This window comes from Mirounga leonina, unplaced genomic scaffold, assembly GCF_011800145.1.
Source record: "Mirounga leonina isolate KUSES-001 unplaced genomic scaffold, KU_Mleo_1.0 Mir_154, whole genome shotgun sequence".
Lineage (NCBI taxonomy): Eukaryota > Metazoa > Chordata > Mammalia > Carnivora > Phocidae > Mirounga > Mirounga leonina.
In genome coordinates this window covers 39228502-39250887 of record NW_023270389.1, presented here as the reverse complement: position 1 = coordinate 39250887, position 22386 = coordinate 39228502, and the positions used below count along the sequence as shown (strand labels likewise).

At 41.7% G+C, this 22386-nt stretch overlaps 1 protein-coding gene across 1 annotated transcript in view; it reads right to left on the bottom strand.

Annotated features, from left to right (window-relative positions):
• Positions 1 to 6555: 6555 nt before the first annotated feature.
• CENPF (centromere protein F) overlaps positions 6556 to 22386 on the bottom strand; it is a 57226-nt gene continuing 41395 nt past the window's right edge. Inside the window, exons 14-20 of the mRNA XM_035010550.1 lie at positions 21068 to 21220; positions 18489 to 18665; positions 17983 to 18144; positions 15633 to 15795; positions 13781 to 14254; positions 12579 to 12757; positions 6556 to 7675 (exon numbers count right to left, since the gene is read on the bottom strand). Coding sequence (XP_034866441.1) covers positions 7472 to 7675; positions 12579 to 12757; positions 13781 to 14254; positions 15633 to 15795; positions 17983 to 18144; positions 18489 to 18665; positions 21068 to 21220 — 1512 coding nt within the window. The 3' untranslated portion in view covers positions 6556 to 7471. The remainder of the gene's footprint in view (positions 7676 to 12578; positions 12758 to 13780; positions 14255 to 15632; positions 15796 to 17982; positions 18145 to 18488; positions 18666 to 21067; positions 21221 to 22386) is intronic.

Below are 22386 nucleotides of genomic sequence, written 5' to 3'. Positions count from 1 at the left end.
CCATGTGTCTGTCCCCACGGCTATTCCATTAATATGCACACACATACATCTCTATGCAGCTGGCAATCTAATCATAGTTTCCCTACTGGGTTCTCTAGTATCATCCCCTGGTCTTTAAGGCCACAGCAAAATGGAGGGAATATTCCATCTGCATAGAATGCAAGATCTAATTTTCTTAATGTGATCCAAACTTGCTATTCCTTTCAGTGCCATGAATGAGCACTTTTAGAAAAAAGAAAATGTGTAAATAGCTATTCACATTGACTGGCCACATGCTCAATTTTTGAAAAGCACCATCTGAGTAGCTAGAATCTAGGTTTTAGGACATAGTGTGGGATGCAGAGAAAACTGTTTCTTCTTTGGGACCTCAATTTCTTCATCTTCAAAGCGATAAAGAAAATCCGGATAATGAAATCATGTTGTTATAATACAAGTTACGCATGCTCCACAATTCCTTTGATTTTGGACGTATAACTATTATAGATCACCTGATGTTTAGAAAATCACCATGAAGTAGAATAATGAATGGCTAAAGATTTGCAACAAGAGGCATTAGGAAGTTATGTGGTTGCTTCACGTCGTTCCGTATGTAACTTAGGTTTCAAACAGGTGCCCTGGACCAATTTAGCAGAATTGCTTTTCATGACAGGCCTGGTGAAAGGAAGACCACTAAGGGGCTGGGTTTCAAAGGGATCTCCTGCTCAGGTAATAAACAGCAGGCTAAACTCTAAAGAAAGTGTAAAGGGTGTAGATGTTGACTAACCAAAAAAATCAGAAAACAGGCATTGCAATTCTATCCGCTTGATTGTGGGTGAAGTAAAAGAATTTCCTACCGGAGTTACTTTAAAGAATAATGGTTTTTTTTTTCTGACATGACAAGAAGTCCAAGGTTTGTTCAGAGGCTTAACGAAGTTATGAAGGACCCATCTTTCTGATCTGTCATCTTGTTTTGAAATGCTTTATTTCCAGCCTCAGAATTGGTTACTGCTGAGTGGTTAGTTTAACAGTCACTGGCGAAAGACAATGGCGGGACCATGATTGACTTATGTTAATTACATTCCTCCCCTGGGGGCGGGGCCATATTTCCCCCGCGAAGGCTGCCCAATGTCTGAACAAAAGTGGGGTTCTCCAGGCAAGGAAGTAGAAGTAACAGTTGGGTTAGCAATCAACTATCTCTGCCGCAGCAACAAAAATTTTCTGTCTGGGGATAAAAAAAACTTGGCTGACGTTGGTTTAAAAAATAACTCTTCATTGACTACAACCCATGCCACATTTGGAAAATCAGTGTGAGACTCTTCCAAACCAACATATTCTCTTCTTAAACGAGTTTATGACAACCTCAAGGGGGGGAAAAATCTAATTTTGTTATACATGTTGGAACAAGATTTGGGTTGCTAATTTGGGCTTCTGGCTCTTAGAACAATTTGGTAAGTGGAATCTGCAGTGTTCTCAGTAAGAATACTTGTTTTAAATTCTAGGAATGAGGGGTAGCCTCCGTTTATTAGTTCTGCCATTAAAATAGGATACTTGCAAGTCTGTGAACATGTGGTGTTTCCACACGGAGGGAGACACTGATTGTCTCATATATTGAATATTCAACCTCTGAAAACAACTAACTGGGCAGAACCGAGATGTAACTCACCTGTCTGCTTTGAGTCGTGACTGGTTCAGAAGGAAAATAGTCTCCACACTTAATACACCTGTTTACAAACCAGAGCAGAGGTACTTCTTTCCTTCCCCACGTGTCCGTGATTCCAAGCAAAGTGACCACCAGCCTGCTGTGTGGGCATACAATAAAGGCTGCTCATAAATAGCACAGAAGGGACGGAGCATTGTGGGCTAGCACAGGGCACCCTGGTGACCCTCTGCTGGCCGAGGTCCAAGAATATGGCCATTAAACCAACAAGCAGCTGGACAAATAACACCCTCACGTGGGCTGCTCAAGGTCTAGCTGGAAGGAGAGGGCATGCGCCCAGCAAATGCTCTGTTAGATAACACAGCTTCGATTTCAACACCAAGAGGATCTGTTCACATTTAAAGTTCAGGAACATACCCATGTTTCGCTAAAAAGTCTGTAACTGGAAAGCTGCCATTTTCCTACCTCCTTGCAAGGGCACCACTGGGGGGAAAAGTTAAGTGGAAGAGAAATCCCCTATTATGACAACAGGATAACTTTTGCTGGAAACCCCAATGCCAAATCCCTGACTACCTCGAAGGGTTAAATGAGGTTAAAGAAAGCACACTCTCCCTAGGTGTGGCGTTGTCCTAAGCCAGGAAAGAGGGAAACTTCCAGCCTTGGGTTTCCGAATGGGATTCTAAAAAGAACTTGTCGGGCCAGCTGGCGTCTAGCTTCTTGGCCTCCTGAATCCCTTTACTCTCTACTTAGGGGCAGAGGGTAATATATCACACGCCTTGGACTGGGGATCAAGACCAGAGCCTCAGTTTTGCTTTGCCACAAACTTAATAACCTCTTTAGGTCTCTTCTTGAGTGGTAAAATAGGACCCACTTCACAGGATTATTAAATATCAAAGGCTATAAAACATTTGAAACGGCAAGGGTTCCATTTGGCAAATACGGTATTTTTATGCAGATAAACTTTACCCTCTGAGCATCCTCAAGGTGCCCTAGAAGAGAGAGGAATAACAAAGTACAGTCATCTTATTCATCAGCCACATTCTTTGCACCAAGGGGATGGAGGCTGATGAGAGTTTTGTGGGCTGGAACTCCCATCTACAAGTGAACAAAAATGTATGAAACCAGGGGATATGTGTGTTTCCTTGTGATTTTCTACAACATGAATAGAACAAATCACTTACATTTACTCACATAAATACATCAACATCACACAGGATGGATCTTGCCTGCAGCATCAGAACCAACATAAAAGCCATCACTTTTCCTTTCATACCAGGAGCAGCTGCTGTTAGAAATGTGGTGGACAGGAATCTATGCGCCCATTACTCTCCCCTGGGGATCACTAGATCACCACAAATTTGGGGGGAAGAGGAGAGTGGGTCACACTGGACAATGGCCGAGGGGTAGAAAAATGAGTTTCTGGTCACCCAATGCTTAAAATACATATTTTTCAGAAAAAACAATGTTGTGAATGTAGGTTCTGCATAGTTGAAACAAATGTAATTACCATTTTAACATATTAGGAGCTAAATGGACTATCTGAGCTTGAATTTAGGCACATTCTGCAATGTTGTTCCTGTAAGGAAATGTATTCTGAGTTCCAAACAACTAATTCATATATAAACGTCAGCAATACAACTCATTTTTTTTTTAAATTGCTGTAGTTGTTTTCTTTGGGTATTTTTAATGAGCCAAACAAAGAAAAACCAAAACCAGTGGATGATTAATTTGCAAGATCAGTAATTGAATGATATGTACAAACTTATAGTGATTACACTCATTTGCATAATAAGCATTAGTGAAATTGAGAATGGTGAGAATCTTGTAGGACAGAACTTAATCTGAAATTAATGTGTAGTGTTGGGTAGACAGATTTATCTATTTTAAGCTGCAATATTTTTAAAAATTATGTGTAATTATCTGTATGCAGAATAACCATTTTATTTGCAAAATCATATGTAAATATTAACTAATTTAATCATGACAGTTCCAAAAGTTATTATTATTATTCCCGATTTTACCAGAGGAAACTAAGGCATGGTGAGTTGAGTGATTTGCCCAAGGTCACATGGGGAGCCCAGGCATTCTGACACTTCTCCCTTTTATAAAGATTTTATTTATTTATTTATTTGAAAGAGAGAGAACACAAGCTCAGAGAGGAAGAGGGACAAGCAGACTCCACACTGAGCATGGAACCCTATGCCAGGGCTCGATCCCACAACCCTGAGATCATGACCTGAGCCGAAATCAAGTCTCAGATGCTCAGCTGACTAAGTCACTTGGCGCCCCTGACGCTTCTCATTTTTAAGGTTTACATTATACTAAACTTTTGTATTTAAAGCCTTACAAATCTAGATTTTTCAAGATTTTTCCAAAACAGACTCTCTAAAAGGATTTAGTTTTGAGTAAATAATGCTTATGCACGAAGCGAGTAGTTACAATTTTCACAAGTTGAAATATATTGCTAGTCTCATATTTATATACAAAATGCAGTATGAGGTAACAAAGTCAGATGCCATCATCCTAGACTTAAGGGCATCTCCACTGCTTAGGAAATGTGGAAAAGCTACTTCTATCTCTTGAATAGTTGTGCTATCAGAATTATTCTGGAACAGCCTGCCTCTAGAGAGGCACAATACACACAAGAGACTGAGCTCTACAGTCATGAAACTGAGGTTGAAATACTTCAATTCTCTGAGCCTGTTTCATCTTTTATCCAATGAGGATAATCCCCACTTTGCAAGGTTTTTGTGAAATTCATCGTTATTATAAACAAGATCTCCTCAGACGTAGGAGTCCATAGTTCTGCCTGTGTCTCTTAATCTCAACCTATAAAGTGGAGATCCTAACGTCTACCTCACAAAGGTGTTCAGGTTTGAGCAAACATGTAAAAACACTGTAAAATGCATGTAACGTTCCACACGGTGTTTTCAGCAGTTGGTCCCCAGCTCAGGTGAATAGTGACATCAGATACATGGCGCCACCTGGAGGTGGGATGCTGGTTTTAGGTCCTCAGGCTTTTCCCAGTAGAATGGGCTAGCTCTTCGGAAGCACTCCAAATTCTGAGTGTTCTCTCTGGTCAGTGAACCAGCATAAAGCCCCTTCCTCTCAAAGGAAATCAGCTTATAGGATAGAAATGGGAGGGAGAGCATAGCTCAACCATGCCCCACAACCAGTTGTCAACTACCAATTCCAGGCACTTAGTGTCCTCCTGAAGAAACAATGATACTCCCTTTGTCAACCACAAATGAGAAATATAACATATACGCTCCTGATGAGTACAACTTCCGACTGTGGTGTATTAAACCGATTTATCAAAAGAATTGATCATAGCTTATTTCCCATTTAAGTTACTTTTGTGACATGCTGACATAGCCTGAATGACTTCAGAAGAACTAAGTTGGAGAACCTAAGGCCGATGTGCTCAGCCACCCGACTCAAACCAGTTGGGAAGTAGAACAGGTCTCCACCCCTCCTAAAGTTGGGGGCCCCTGGGAAGAAGTGGGTCTTAACTTCTTTCCAGGTTCAAAGAAACCTGTGAAAAGTTCATAGTTCCAACAAAATAAATAGACTGGGGACAAATGAGAAAAACCACAAATAGATCTCAAAGGTTAATATGTGTGCAGGTGGAGAGGTGATTCTTAGGAAATCGGGCTACAATTAAATGTTGGTTTTTATTCCCTTTTTATTAAAGATGCAGTCCCTTTGGAGTCTTGATAATTCCCAATAAAACAAAGGGCCAACCGAGATCCTACAGAATATTCAAGATGAAAGAATCATCTCCACCAAGCCCCTCATTTTACAGATTGAGAATCTGACTCCTGGATCTCTGGAGTTGGTCTGTTTCTCCATATGATTTGTCAGCTGGGATCTTATCTGTGACCTAACTGGCTTATCAAGTACCTCAGAGTTGGGACTGTGGTATATTTACTTTCCATCCTATATGCAGCTTGGCGCATGGTATAGGGAGTACTGTTAGCTCGAGGAAAAGAATACTTAATACGCTGGCTGCCCATTTATAACGACTGTGAACAATTAAAAAAATGAAAGGCATGCTAAGTATTCCCTGTAACAAGGAGCAGCAGATACACTGTCCACCTAGGAAAAGATGAAGATGCTGTCAAGGACCCATGGAACTACCCAGCGAGTCCTACTGAGTGGAATCTTCCAATAACTGGAGACAGCCAACAAAGCTGATGGCCTGATCCCAGTGATGTCTACTCCGGGCCATGCCCTTGAGCACATGGCAGCCTTGGGATGATTTATGATAAGGGTATTGCACCGGACCACAACCCCAAGACACTGAAGAAAGAGGAAAGTCAGGAGATCACTTTCAGTAGATGAATGCTAAGTAGCTTAATATTACTGAAGCAGTATTCAACAAAAGAGGCTCCCTTACAAAGGCCAATTTTAAAATATAAATGATAGTATTTGTCAAGGTTTATACATCAGTCTGAACTGAAAGCCAAGAACAAATTATCTTTTACTAGTTCATGTCCTGGAAAAGTTTTTTACCCTGATTCAAGGACAAAAGGACTTGTTCCAAAGTTTTTGGTTTGATATGGCTCATAATGCCTGCATATTTTCAAACCCTGTCATCAATAAATGAGCTGGAAAATACCACATATTTTTATCCTTGCTGATGCAATTTAATGGGTGCACACAATGTGCCAGATACTGGCTGGACATATTATTCCTGTATAATTCCTATATAATCTTCATGACCCACATTCCAAATCAGGTTTTTTAATATAACCAAATATATTCACTAAATATACCAGTATCATTTGTTAAAACTCTTTAAGATTTTATTTATCTGATCAAGAGAAAGAGAGAGAGCATGAACAGGGGGAGGGGCAGAGGGAGAAGAAGACTCTGCTGAGTAGGGAGCCTGATGCAGGACTCGATCCCAGGACCCTAAAATTATGACCCGAGCCTAAGGCAGACAGACGCTTAACCAACTGAGCCACCCAGGCGCCCCCAAAACTCTTTTACTTTTCTAAGAGACTGTTGACATTAGCAAGAAATAGTGCCAATGCTCAGAATGCATTTATATTTAGAAATCATTTTTACAGAAAACAAGTGATTTTTTTTATTAGGAAAAAAATGCCCTATTTTAATACAAGATCACTATTTATGAGAATGCACACTAAAAGAACTGCAACAAATTGGTCTTAGGAAGAAACAATACAATGACAGAAAACTTGATACACTGCATCTTCAAGGAGCCTGCAAAGCAGGCCCAATGGAAACACACACACAACTCCCGTCAGCCCCACACACAAGTATGTACAGGTTATATAGGCAAACATTTAGAAAACACACTGGAGGATAAGGATGAGCACATCCACATGGGTATACGTGTGCATGATTTTCCTCCATTTTATTCAACTAAAAGAAATTCTTGATCTAAAATTATTTCATACCTACCTAGCTCTACACATAGGAAATGTCATAAAGCAAAAGTTCACATTTTCCTGGGAGCTTTTCATTGGAAGTAGAGGATGTATTTTGGATTTCTTAGGGTGAAATCCACATACACACACAAGTTGCGAGATTGTGCTTGCCCTACAAGTGCAACATTACCAAAAAGCTTTATACAGTGCCATTTACGCCATGGAAGAAAACTATCAATGATGAGTTGGTGATCAGTGCTTTCGAACTTTTTCAATACTTCTACATGGGAGAGCTAAAGAGTACCATATATTTAGATTTATAAGGAAATGTTTTCTTCCCACTGATAATGTGCTCCTGACTAATGAAAAGCCTTTGCAGGCACACTACCTTCTGGACAAATCCTGCCACCTGCCAGGGTCCTGACACACAAGGTCACTTCTACTGGACCCTACAGTTCTCGCTGCTCTTGGACTCGGGGACGGCTTCTGGGCTGGGGGCGAGCCGGCCTCGCTTGGCCCTCAGGCCCTCCCTGGGGCTGTCAGCTGGACTTCTCTCAGGAAGGTTACGGACAGAGAGAGAGCTCGTGGTGGGTTCTCGGAATAGGGCACTTGAATCCACTGGGCTTTGTTGAGCAACCTTCACCTGTAACAAAGCATCTTTGTTAGAGGTTTAAATCACATTCACATTTCTACGACATGAAAATAAAGTGCTTATGTACACCAAATTTTAAGTTAAATCCCCCCACAGCTGTTGTACACAGCTTTACCATTTCTTCTTCACTGAGGAAAGGCTCCACCTAACAGAAGCTGGGAGGATGTCAGACATGAACTCTGATGAGTCACCTTGCAAGCTTTCCTTGACACCTCTGATGGCCAAAAATGACTCACTCCCAAGGCTAGTATGACATTCTTAGATCAGAAGGTAAGCTTTTTGAGGGCAAAGACTATGTCCTCTTTACTGTTCTATCCCTAGTGCCCAGAATAGGCTTGACTATCTGGCAAATTTCAATATATGCCTGAGTGAGAACCCAAACCAGCTTTCATTCAGCCTAAGTGAACCCTGCTGTCATTCAAATGAATGTAATCCTAATGAGTAAGACTATCTTCATAGGGCGGAAGCTTTATGTACAACATTTAAAAGACCTAGAACCTGTTCCTCATTTCCGTCATTTTAAACGTTCTAATTACATTTTTTTTTAAGATTTTATTTATTTATTTGAGAGAGAGAGGGAGCACGAGCGGACGGGAGGAGCAGAGGGAGAAGCAGACTCCCCAAGAGCAGGGAGCCCCACCGGAGACTCGATCTCAGGACCTGGGATCAAAACCTGAGCTGAAGGCAGACGCTTAACCGACTGAGCCAAACAGGCGCCCCTCTACTTACATTTGTTTTGTTTCCATACTGAATTTGAATTATATCAGAATAAATAATAAAGTCTAAAAAGAGTAAATCCCCTTTCTGATGCCCTGCCTTTTAAGAGAAAGAGGGATCACAGAAAATGTGAGGCTTTGGGACACCTGGGTGGCTCAGTCGATTAAGCGTCTGCCTTCAGCTCAAGTCATAATCCCAAGGTCCTGGGATCAAGTCCCGCTTCAGGCTCCTTGCTCAGCAGGGAGCCTGCTTCTCCCTCTGCCCCTCACCCTGCTTGTGCTCTCTCTCTCTGATAAATAAATAAAATCTTAAAAAAAAAAAAAAGAAAGAAAATGTGAGGCTTTAAGAAGCAGTCAAGAAGGCAGGGTAGCTGGTAGAGTCAAGAGTTTTTGAGGTTTACACAGTCATGACAGAAGATATGGGGTCAGGAAAGAGAAAGAGGAGCAAGACAGATGAAGGATAGAAAAGCTTCATTTAGCCAAAGTTAAAGGCAAGAGTGGAGGATTCCAGCAGGAAGACCTTTGAAAGGTAAAGAGGAAGGGCACTCTTAACAAGGACGACCCATGTTCAGTCCCTACAGGGAAAGGAGCGATGTGACAGAGAGCAACGGACTCCAGTGACCTCCTTCTGAAGCAACAAGAAAAAAAGAATGGAAATTATTTCCCCATTTATATTCTTTCCATAGGAAGTGTGTGGTTTTAAAAGGCAGCTAAATACTTTTCATTACAGAAAACATAGTAAATCTGGCCAACAGATCAAATCCCTGGAAAGCTTGCCTCTAACTCAAGATTATATGCAGGACACTTAAAAGGAGCAGCCTCTAAGGATCAGGACTTAGTGGAAAATTACCATTAGTGGAAAGTTAAAGGAAAAAAACAGAGTTTCACTGGTACTTTTTTTTTTTTTTTTTTTAAGTAGAAAGTGATACAAAAGACAGGCATTTCCCTTGAACCCATCGGATGTAGGAAAGTCAGATCTTCAGGTTCACCATTTAAGAGAGAGAGAAAGATCACTCACATTGGGAAAAGAATATCTGAGCCAGTAAAACTCTTTCTTAATCCCAATAGCCAAAGCCCACCCATTGGCTTCCCCCTCTAGACCCCATTTCTCTGACACTGAACTGAGGGAGTTATAGTCCGTGATCAGTTTAAACTGTGAATTTGATCCTCATGTTGGTCAGTTGGCCTCAGACTTTTCTCTATAAGTAGATGAGGTCCAATTCACCAAGTATTTCAACTATTAATAAGTGTAGGGGCGCCTGCGTGGCTCAGTCAGTTAAGCCGCTGCCTTCGGCTTAGGTCATGATCCCGGGTCTTGGGATTGAGCCCCACATCAGGCCCCTACCCTGACTGTCTTACAAACTATGTCTGCATCCGCCGCAGAGGCCAGAGGACAAGCACATGGATGGCCCAGTGAAAATGAACCTCATTCACAGTGAGAAACACAAGGCCCCACTAGCCTGCTGACTGACACTGTGGTGACAGCATCACCATCATCCCCTAAAATTTCGTGGCAGGCCCTCTGGCCCTGACCGCCAACCCCAGGTTCAGATCAAGTCTACAATCACAACTCGCTTGTCCCCAGCAAACGAGGAGCTCCTGGGCTTACTCATCCCAGAGACATCACAGAGAATGATCCTCACCTACTTTGCATCTCCCCCCTTGAACTAGACAGATGTCACTAAAGGTCCTGCTAAATGACCTAGGGAAATCTTTCTCTCAGACCTCGGCCAGGCACTTCAGGCGAGGGCTCATCATCCCGAGTTTCTAAGCAACTGCTTTCGGAAAAGATACCTTGGCTCTCTATTTTTCAACCTGAATGATGAAATTTGCTTAACCGATGAGGCAAGCATTTTTTTATAAGGTGACTCAGAAAAGGCTGAATTAAATTAAAAAATCAACAGGCTGGATTTTGAAGAGTTTGCATCTAACCATGAAGTCTCCGCTGACCTCCTCTCAAGAGGAACCAGCCCCCGCTCATTTGCACGAGTGCACAAAACCGCTTCACAACTCATAAGCGCTGGTGCTGACTGCAGCCTGGTGCCAATGCACTGAACACAGATTTGCAGGAAACCATGGTGACTACGCGGCATTGAACAGGCTCCACAGCAGCGTGGAAAGCAGGCCCCCTAGTGTGCAAAGCTCTGTTCCTGGATAAGAAGTCTGAACACCACATGAAAACTGCCTTTCCATAGAGTCCTCATAAAAGAAGAAGAAAAATGACCCATGTGGTGATTTCACGACAGGATTTCCTAACATACCTTTAAACATCTATTATCGTAATCACTTTAGGACAACATTAGCAGCTCCAGTCATTCAACAAATAAGCTGCTGACTGCCAGACACGGTTATTAGACACGAAGAAGACACAGGGAAACCAGAATCATAGTCAGGAGCCTCGCAGTCCTCATACTGCAGCTCAGAAGACAGATATCTAAGCAAGGAGTCACAATAAAGTGAGCCACCATAAAAGATCGAAGTACAGAGTCCTATGTACGTGTTAAGATTTTCTGTTTTAAGAGAGCCAAACAAATATTTCATTTGATCCCAGAAAGTATGAGACAAGCAGGAATGGGTATTAGCTTGTATGGAGGAGCGAGGAGGAGTGGCTCCCACTCAGCCACCATCTAAGGAAGTGGCGTGGCCTACACCAGAACCTAAACCTGATGAGCAGGTCAGGACTTGGCTGGTGGTGGAAAGCTTGGTCAAGCTTGCAAGCTTCCCTCTTTAGGGACACTGGTTGCTTTATGGAAAAGAAGCTGTTCTTAGGGTCACTGGAAAGTCAAGACCTACTCCAGCACACTCTCCAGTGTTTTGTTGTTACCAGCATTCAGAAGATAGATCCAAATGTGAAGGAGAAAAAGAAAGAAAGAAAAGTGGGGTTTCGGATAGGGGGATGGGGAGGGAGGATTTGCACAAAATGGTCAATATTTCTAATACAAGTAATGGATGGGCCCGTTTTAATAAGTGAAAGAGAACCTCAGACCCTTCTTCCTCACCCCTGAATTAATAAAAATTTTATTATAATGTAAGTTTTGAAAAAACTTAAGACTAGGTATACATTCCTTAATGCTTATAGCTCTTACACATCAACATAACAAACATTTACAAATATGTTCTTGCTTTGATGCAGCTAATCCCCAATGTCTTTGTTATTTTGGTATCTAAAATCTTACTGAGGACCATGCCCATTCACTTAAAGACTCACTTATTACACTTACTACATTACACAAGTAGGGCTTACTACACTTTTAAGGCTTTGTCTGCTGGGTCAGCTACTCACATTCCATAGTTACTCAAACTAACAAGTAAGCAATCAAAGTAAAATCACAAAACTTTTAGAATTCTTGGAGCTATTCCAGCAACTTCCAACAATGTTCCTGTGACCCCCTGTTTGAGAAACACTGGGAAGAAGAATAAGACCGTGGAAGTGAGAGACAGTGAGTGTTAACTCTGGGCAGATTAAGTTAGATCTTTATGAACCTTACTTTCTTCTTTCTTCTATAATACTATCTACCATGAGTACAATGAAATGCATATACTTTGCATACATAATGCTAGTATATCTTATGGCATAATGAACAAAGATCTGCAAAGCAAATATTCTCGATGCTTTAAACAACATTTACTGGGCCGTTTGCAAGGTGCATAGAGGTCACTGAGATCATAACTCTGCCATCAACAAAGTAGAGAAATGTGTCAACAGAGCTCCTTTCTTTAGATGTCTACTGAAATATTTGCTTTTTATAAAGTAAAGGAGTATAAAAGATAGGGAAAAAAAAATAATTGGCAGCTGGGGGGCCAGTGCATTAGAGGAAAAAGCATGAAACAAGCAATGAGCAATGCCTGTGGCCAAAAGAAAGACGACCTCTTCAATTCCTTCAATGTACGGCTTAACACGTGCTTACAAACCCTTTGAGTCCCGATCCATGATTTCTCCTCATTTAACCCTTTCCATCAAACTCTAAGTGGCCTGTTGGATCAAGGAGGAGACTGTAGCTGCAGGATAATGTCATGTTTATCCTCGGGTCTGCTTACTACTGTCCTCAGGACTGGCTTCCTTACACTGCACGGAGAAGGTCAGACTTTAGAGCTCCTGAGTCAGCGTCAGACCCTTGCCTGACAACACCGGGATTTCCTGGCTTTGGGACCACAGATACAAGGTTCCTAGGGGTTACCTTCTGTGATCTGCTGCCGCCAGTTATTGGTTGGGAGGCCTCAGCATGATTTTCTTTGTTGAGACTTAGTGGGGACGGTGCTAACTTCTGCGCAGCCAGGCGGGGGCTGGTCCTAGTCGGCATGGTTGTTCTCCGCAGGATGTACGGGCTTGTCTTTCCTGTTGGGATATCAGCAAACCCTAAGGGCAAAAAAAACGCTGGCTGTCAACATTGCTAGGGCCAACTGAATCTATAATGGAAACAGCATGTACCAGCTAGAGTTCTCACCAGTATAAAAGGAACTCCAGAAACACTTCCTGCTAGCCACAGCGGACAAGCGATTAACTTCACAGTTGCCAAATCAAACAAGAAACTAGTGGGTTTTCTCTTACCAGACACACAAGAAAACACAATGGAAAAAGGGAAAATAACATTAAATAGAAAAATTTTTTCCCCACTTCTTCTTCTTCTTCTAATTAGATGTCTTAACTCTCATTTTTCTAAGATCTGATGAACATACCAGCAAGCCTTCCCATAAAATTCGGATTGGAGAGAAAAAGGAGGATCAAATGGAAAAAGGCGGGGGGGAAGCCAGCTCTTGTTTAAAACGAGAAAAGGTAAAATGGTAACATCCCCTGCTACTCAGGCAGAGACTAGGTGGGAGGAGACAGCCGACCCCGTAAAAGAGGGATTGCACTGTGTGTTCACTTGGTCTCCCTCCACAGAGGGAGTGGACATGACAGGAGATGCATGTTCTTAGACTGGCCCGGGTCCCTGGGCCACACTTTAAGGATCAATCACTGGGTTTAAATTTAAAAAAAAACAAAAAGTGTTAAGTGGCTCCAGCCAAGGGGGCCCACCCCCCCACCTCACCTCCTACCTGGATGAGACATGGACTAAAGGTGAAAAAGCTTGAAAAGTGTCCTCAATTTGGGGATTTTTCAGCACAGAAACATCAAATTCCAAACAGGTTTTGAATAGTCATTTTTGAAATCTACTGGCACGTTTTGTGCTGTAAACATGAGTAATTAGATCCTAGTCCTTATCTCATGCAGAAAGGAAAATATACCTTACCAATTTAAAGGTGGACTGTTGTTTCTGAAGGTCACTTAGCACCGTTGCACAATAATCTAAAACATAAATGCTTCTGTCTTTTTTATATGTGGATTTTTACAGGGAATTGCAAAAGAACACAAATAATTTTGCTTTTAAATTATGCCTACCTTTCTTTACAACTTCTGGAAGGCCTTCTGGCTCAAACTCAGTGTCTCTGGCATCCTCTGTGGGGTGAATACCACTTTTGACTGCTTTCCTACTCTTTTTAGAAAATGTCTCTGGGGTAGAAGGCGCTGTGCCTCCCCCATCTTCCCGAATCCCAGTGGACCTTTGCCTTTTGCCCGAAGCTTTATTTTGGCTGGATGACAACTTCTTTTCAGTAGCAGAAGGGGCTGGAGAGGCTTCTGGAACAACTGAATTTAGCAAAGGAGAATTCTGGAGATTAAGTTTAGACCGTGAACTCAGACGAGCAACTTGTGTCTCCAACATCTCTTTGGCTTTCTCTAACTTCTCATGGCTTATGAGCAGGGAACAGTACTTGTCCAGATATTCATCAGCCTCCTTGTTTTTCTCTTCAAGAGTTTCTTTCAGTTCTTTTATCTCAGCCATTAATTCTTCTACATTAGAATCCACAACGGTACCTGTCAAAAATAAAGTGACACATTGTACATCACTTGACACTTCTGTAATCAACACTGGACTTCATAAAGTAGATAACCTTAGATTTGTTTTTTGATTTTCGCTTAAGAGAAGTGGGGGAGATATATCTAATGTGTGTTCTTATAGATCAAACAACTCCTGTTTGGGAGGGACCATATCAAGGTACATATTCTAGTAGATTAAGTGACTTTCATTAAGATAGCTTAAATAAAATCCATCAAAATCTCAAACTTGTATTCCAGCCAACCCATCCTTCCTTGCACTTCATATAAGATCAGATGAATTGATCGATCACATCCCCAATTTTCCCCTGTCCATTCTTTCCAGCATAAGTGAGTGAACAATAAAAGTTGGTAAATAATATGAAGTCTGTTGGAATAGCTTTGGGAAACAGAAGAGGGCTAGTGACAAGACAAGTCGAAAAGAGCTCTAAAAACCATTTTTAAACAATGGAGGATCAGATGGACAAGTGCTTGGGGGATGCTTCAAAGGTGGGAGTCCTGGTCAACTTGTAGCTGTCATGGTTGGCACCAAATCCATTGGAAAAGCTCCCTGGATCCACAATATACTCCAAGTCCTCGTCTCAGCAGGGAAGATCACTGACCCACCGTCTGAAGCTGTGCTCCAGAAGAGCCCTTCATACTACGCTTGCCACCACGTTTCCACACAATGAGAGCATTCTACTCCGCAGACATAAGTGGAAAAAAGTGACAAGGACAGTTGCCATTTCTTTTTTATTTTACCTCCACACCCAAACATACAGCCCCTAAGCCTTCCACTTAGTGGACCCACAAGGATGGGCCAAGGACAACCAGAATCAGGGGTTGATAAATGACCAATGCCAGCTCAGAATGGCAATCTGCCTTTGACATAGGGACTGCTTAAATGGACATCCACATGAAAAACCCTTCTTGGAACAGCTCATTAGCAAAAAGTGCTGCCAGTTTTTTGTATGTTTTATAGAACAGAAGATGCAATGATTCTATTTCAAACTGCAGACTTCATTCTGAATCCTACTAATCCTATGACCCCAAGCTGAGCACAAAATTTAGAAACTGGAAAATGGATAACTGCTGAAGTCGACATGCAGTAACAGAACACCGCACTAGTTGTGATGAGCACTGGGTATTACACACAACTAATGAATTGTTGGACACTACATCAAAAACTAATGATGTGCTATAGATGTTGGCTAATTGAACATAAGAAAAAAAACTAAAACTAAAAAAAAAAATAAGACAAAACAAAACAAAAAAACACAGCACTAAAAACATTTCTGTGCCTACACACCCCCATACGTGTATGGTTTCACTAGTGGAAAGGAGTTTTGGCTCATGGATGTGCCCAATTAATGCCTACCTGTCTTCTGTTTCTCTTGTGAAGCTTCAAGGTGAGATAGCTCTTTCTGCAACATCTCCTTTTCCTCTTCCAGCTGTTTACAGGATTTGATCAACAATTTTATTTTCCCCTGGGCACGCTCATTTTCCTTCTTCAACTGATTTGTGTATTTTACACTGTGCGCCTATGAAACAAAACCTTGAATTTAAAATCTTGAATTTCTTTTTATGAGCATATGGGAAAATAATCATGGATATAATTAAGAATCATATATTATAAATTTAAGAATTATGATGTTCAAAATAAAACAATTCATCTTCTCTATCCGGTTTCCTAGGTCTCCCCAGTAGACACTGTGGTTTTATCGGCAAGCATAAATCTTGGTTCCTAAGACAGTGTTCTGTTAAGGAGCCCGCCATGTCTGGGTTTGTCCAATGGGAATCACACCTGGGGGGTTAAGGTGGGAGATACATGGGCATATTTTTGGTGGGTCAAAACTTCTTGATGATAGGGGTGCCTAGGTGGTGCAGTCAGTTGAGCATCTGACTCTTGGTTTTGGTTCAGGTCCTTATCTCCGGGTCGTGAGATCGAGCCCTGTGTTAAGCTCCCTGCTCAACGCAGGGTCTGTTGGAAATTCTCTGTCCCTCTCCCTCTGCCCTTCCCCTCTGTGTGCTCACTCTCTCTGTCAAATAAATAAATAAATCTTAAAAAAAAAAAACTTCTTGATGATAGAATTGTGTTTCCATTTGTAGTCCGTGCCTTTGCACAATTTCAACATCCAAGATGGCATCTGTGTTGGTGACACCAAGTGAAGGCCAAATAATATTATGGCTCACAATACAAACTTAAATTCTACAGTTGCGCAAATAGAAAGCGAACAGAATGGTGGGAGAATGATAGCATCATACACTTCTCAGGAGTACAAGTTCAGGATTCCTTAACTACATCTGCAAATTCCAAGAAAAAGCTCAGACAATGATTTAGAGGAAAAGCCTGACCTGAACCAGATACAGAAGTATTTATATACAGTCTTTATTTATCCCACCTTGTGAGAATAGTCATACATTTTGTTGCAGAAATATGAATTTGATTATGAAGTATTACCCCATACCTTGCTGGGATATTATGTAATATATGGCACATGCATCGTATTATGTAATATCTAAAAAATGCAGACTTCTAAAACAAGCTAGCTCCAAGAGTTTCCCATAAGAGATCATGACCATACAAAGGCGGACCAAACTATTTAAAAAAAACAAAGAACCTGAGCATCACATTCATGTTGCAAGTAGATTTCTGCAATCTGAGTGGGCTCAACTAACAACGAGCTATTTTGTACACAGTATGTGTGAATACAGACATTCCCCAGGATAGAACTGTCAACAATTAGATGAGCAGAAAGCATACCTGAAACTAAAGTATCATTTTATTACCAATTTTACCTCAATTTTTTTTAAAGGCAGAAAGTGAGCAAATAAAAAAGTAAACCTGAAGCTCTTCTTTCTGTTATGAAACCTAACATGTCTCATTTTGTAGCAGCAGAACATTAGTGATCATGAATGTTATCTTGACTTTTCTTAGTTTGTATTTTATTGGTATATTTCCTTCACCTTGAGAATTATTTAAGAGCTACAGACATAAGAAGTTTACCCCTACTTTTGTTTCAATGTATGAGATACACGATATCATAATTTTTGCAATTTAAATCACCTTGAAGTAAAGACCTTTGTAGATATTTCTCTTCCAGGTTCTTTATTATATATCCTAGATGGTATTCATCTTATGAAAAATATCTGTAGGAATCAAAAAGCCTCTCTTTCTAAGAAGTAGAATTACTGTAGCACCACCTATAATTGGGGGAACAATCCCAAGACTACAGTTCACCTTTTTTTTGTAAAGGAGAAAGTTTTATGACCCTTGCATGGAGAGGAAGAGGAGAGCGTACATATATGTGTGCATGACCAAGTGTTTCTTGATCTCCCCATGAGCCATGGGAAAACTGGGTTTGGTGACAGCAGTGAACTTGGAGACCCATCAAACAAGACTTTGGAATTACCCACGAAATTATTATCTACAGCTGGAGAGGCCTGCCCTAATCTGCTATCACCTGGATCTTCATATCCATCTCGAGAAAGTCTCTTACCATCCTCTAATTTGAGAGGATTCACTGAACAATGCATAAGCTGTGAGACCACAGATCATCCACTGATTTTTAAGAAATAACTCAGCAGAGAACTGATGCTTTTATTTTTGACTACCGAAAAAAAAAAAGCCATAACAATTAAAATGAAAGCATTCATTCCATGTGATGAAAACCACCATTACCTGTATGAATCATTCTAAGTCATGAAGTCATGCAAAAGGAACGTACCTCGGTCTTCTTCAGTTCTTCTAAAATCTGAGTGGTAGCTTTCAAAGAATTACTGAGTTCTTCTTTACTGGACTTTAAGACATCTACCTCCACCTTCCGCGAGCTGAGACATTCTTCCTGAGAAGACAGTTTGTCTCGGTATGTCTGGATTTCCATTTCATGCTAAGATGGAAAAACGTTACTTTAGTCAGGAGGCTCAGCTAAAAAAATTTCAAGGAAAACAAACAATAACGAAAACGGCTGTCCCAAGGACCATTTCAAATAATCCTTGGGACTCTGCTATTAATCTATTCCAAGATGGAAGGAAATATATTTTAAAAGCTCACGTCCTAAAATAAGACCTGTGAGGTAACTGTGGAAGACCCTGCAGGTAATATGATGGGACCCTTCAGAAGACTGTATTATGCAATAATGCAGAACACTGACCTTCTTGTAAAAAATGCCTCATTACCATGGTCCACACACCACTCTCCGGCTCCTCCAGGGACCAAACCCCAAGTTTTTACCTGTTTGTTTGTATCCAGAAGCAGAGCCTGGTGTTTCCTTTCAGCTTCCTGCAGCTGTAGCTGATACTCAGCTATTTCTTCTCGCGCTTTCTCTTCCTTTTCCATCTGGTTCTTCTGTACGCAATCCAAATTCTTCTTCAATTCACTATTTTCTAGCATGAGTTCCTTCAGTTGACCCTAATGAGAAAAGTAAAAAAATCATGGGAAAATAATTAGGAACCTGGATATATAGCTTTAGGAAATACTGAGTACTGAAACGAAAAAAAAGAAAAAGAATTTACAGATAAGAAAAAATCTACATAGAATAGTGCTATAACCCTTAGTGATGTGCTCACTTGAAACTGACTTCACCTCCAATGACAAGTTCTTTTACTCCAGCCCAACCACCCCCAAGGTCACATCCACTAGGACCACAGACTCTCTAAGAACCCAGCTTTAGCTGAACCAGTCTGGACCGTGCCCTCCTAGGCTTCCAGGCTCCTTTACTGAAGTGCTTGCACTGCAGAAATTCCTTGACATCATCAACAGTACCCGCACCATCCCCACCGTCACACTCAAGCCCCTCCAGACTTACGTTTTCTTCCTTGACCAGCTTTGATTACATGTTCTATCACTGGGAGAATTTCCTTCCAAATGCCCTCACCTCTTTTGTCCCTCTCTCCCTTCACTGTGTGAGACAGGCAGAACTCCAGCTCCGAAGGCCCCTGTGTTCTCCGGGCCTGATCCCAAATGACTGCTTCTATGTGTTTCTATACACGCTGCGTTGACTTCCTCATCTCCACGGACTCAAGCCCTACAACCTGGTTTTAGCCCACCTCCTCCTCAAATCGCTTTCCATGGTCTCAGCAAACTCCCCATTGCAAATCCAAGGAGCATTCTTCAGCCCGTCCAAGCTCTAGGTAGTATGTGGTGCTGCTGACCGCTCTTCCCTCCCTGAGACCCTCCACTCCTTGCTCACCTCATCACACCTTCCTGTTCTCTCTGCTGGCTCCTCCTCCTCCATCTTCTCTTGCATGCGGAGGTCTCTGCACCGAACCACCTTCTCTTCTCCAACTGTATCTTCTACCATTCCCCCAATTTGTGAATACTACCTAGATTCCAAACTAGCCACCCTAAACCTTCCCTTTAAACTCCAGCCTCATGTATTTGGCATCCCTTTAGATTTTATTCTAATTCTCTCTAATCTCTTTTCGTATCATTTTCTAGCTCATAATGGCTTCCTTTCAATTTCTAAAAAAAAAAAACTAAGATTTTTCCAATCTCAGAGATGTTGCCACACTGCTCTCTAGACCTAGAAACTTCCTTCCTCTGCACTGTTTCTCACACGGCTGAGCCCTCATCCTGCAGGTGACATTCTCTGACCTCCCTACCTAACTTAGGTTCCCCACACATCCCACTTCCCAATTAGTCTGCCGTAAAGAATGTTGTTTGATTGATTTATAGCACTTGCGAGCTTATGCTTATCTTCTATAGCTCCTATTTAATGACTTATCGTGTGTCTAGACCGTAAGCTCTCTGAGTGCAGAAACCACAGCACAGCACTATGGACTGGAGGCTAAACACCTCGCTTTGCCTTCTAAAGTAGTGCCTGTAAACCAGATTCGAGTTGGGATACTCCCAAGCTGCTCAGTACCAAAGGAAATTCCAGCAGGTGCAGTACTCAAATATCATTCGTACAAACTCCTTCCACGCAGCATTGCCAGAAAATTCCATGAGTCAGTTGCTGAGATGAGATGCCAAACCTTTTCGATTTTCATTAGATTAAATACTGCATTTAAAGGACACATTTCCCCAACTCCTTACACAGGCCCTGACCAATAGCATGTCAACTCTTTGTGACTGCTCTGGGTCGCAATCACAACTCTGTCTCATTACCCTTTGCTAAGTACCTCCCAGGGATGAATGTGCACGAGGACATCATGGATATGCGAGTGTTCACCGTTTAACCAGGTTTGGCAAACAGGTTTCATTGAACTTGCCAGCTCTGTGTGCATGGTAGCTGCTCCATGGGACTCTGTGTGAAGAGTTTCAGGAGGAGGGGAGGGCATGAATCAGCAATGTCTGCTCTGCAAACAGCGGTGGGGAGGGGTGGCCCAGATGCTACAGATCTGCCACAGGAACCCTGCCCTAAAATAACATCCCAAGACTGTTCCAACTTTACACTTCTCTGTGACTTCCCCTGACTTTGCAGTTCTTAGCAAGATCAGGGCATCTGTCTCTGGCAACGTTCTGGCTCCCCATCTGAGGCAGGCTAGAAAAGCCGATAAACCTGTTGAAAGCTGCAGGAAATCTATTTCTGATGCGAGTTAATGTAGTACCAGGCTCGCCTTTCATGTAAAATATTTGGGCTCCATGACAGGAATTTTCACGTGTGCCGAAGCCGCTTGGGGCTTCTTCTGGGCTCTCGACAGGGTTGGAAGGTGAAGATGAGTGCAAGTCTCATTGTGACTGAAGTGTGGGGCTATTTTTTTCAAAAGCTAAAAAAAGTCTGGTACATTCCAGGTCTTAGAAAAAACAAACAGGGAGAGGGTGTGCACTGCATTATCAGAGCATCATGAGCACGTCACAGAGAAACTTACCTTGCTGCTCTTTATTTCCTCCGACATTATATTTAATTCTTCAGTTAGCCTATTTTTCTCCCCAATAAGTTCTTCTTTCAGCTCTGTTGTTTTCTGTGCCATCTTGTGCACTTCCCTCTGCAGCTCGGTTTCCTTCCCAGTCATTGCGTTTACCTGAAATTTCATCTTTTGTTAGGATCTGCTTTGGGTTGCCTGTTTTGTGCAAATTAATCACTCTGATACAACACACTCATAACATTTCCTTTCACCTTCAGTAATAAAATGGAACCGGGCTAATCCTCCCTTTACTAATCCGCTCAACTACTATCCTCAAAACCTACTGGCAAGCTTACCTTTTCTTCTCAGCCAAGATTTAATAAAAGAAGACAGCAATAAGGAAAGCAATGACAAGGAGAGCTAATATTACTAAGTCTTAAAATCCTTCATAAAGGTATTAATTTGTATTAAACATAAACATTAGAAACCATTGTATGAGGTAGCGCCTTATTTTTTATCAGTTCTGGGATCTCTACTAATCCCCCAATGCCATACTAATCTGCAAGAAACATGCGTAGGATTAGTTAAAACCAGTTAAAGCCCTATTGTTGGCATTTGCCCCTAACGTTGAAAGAGCCTGGAAGAATTTGCCAAATGATCTCTATCATAACTGCCATCTCTTGCAAATTGTGTCAAAACTTGAAATTCCTGGAAAATATTATAGGGTTATGATTGATCCCATTTTCTGGACACTCCTTTTTCTTTCAGTTTTTACTGGGCAAATATTAAATTTGAAGCAATCATTTTCCTAGATCAGTATATAAGCCTACAGGGCAAAAATTTTTCATTACTAACTGAGCCCCCTGATGGCAGATTTTCCCCTTTAACCACCAGCTAACCAAACAGGAGGTTGCACAAAGAGAAGGTATAAGAGGGGCTGAAAGCACAAAATCCCCGAGACATGTCCTGGGAGGCATGAGGGTTCTGTTGGTTACTGTTATATCAGCCCCTTTGATAGTACTTTCTCCTAAAGGCAAAAAGGCAGGGCAGGGGCACTGGGGCTCCGGCCTGATCCTCACTAGTAACTGTTACAGTCTCCTTGACAGGAGTTCCCAGCTGAGTACTGGAAAGCTAGGACTCTAATGTACTATAAAAAAGAAAACTATAATTAGAACCAGGAACTATGCCTAACCCAAAGCTTCTCCCATGCCCAGGTGCCACAATGAAAACCTGGGCTAATCCATAGAAGTGTCCCATGTAAATGTGTGCCAAAGCAAAGAGTCACTGCTGCTGGAGCCAATTCAACGCCCCCAAAGTTCAAGGTCCCACAAACTTAAAACCTT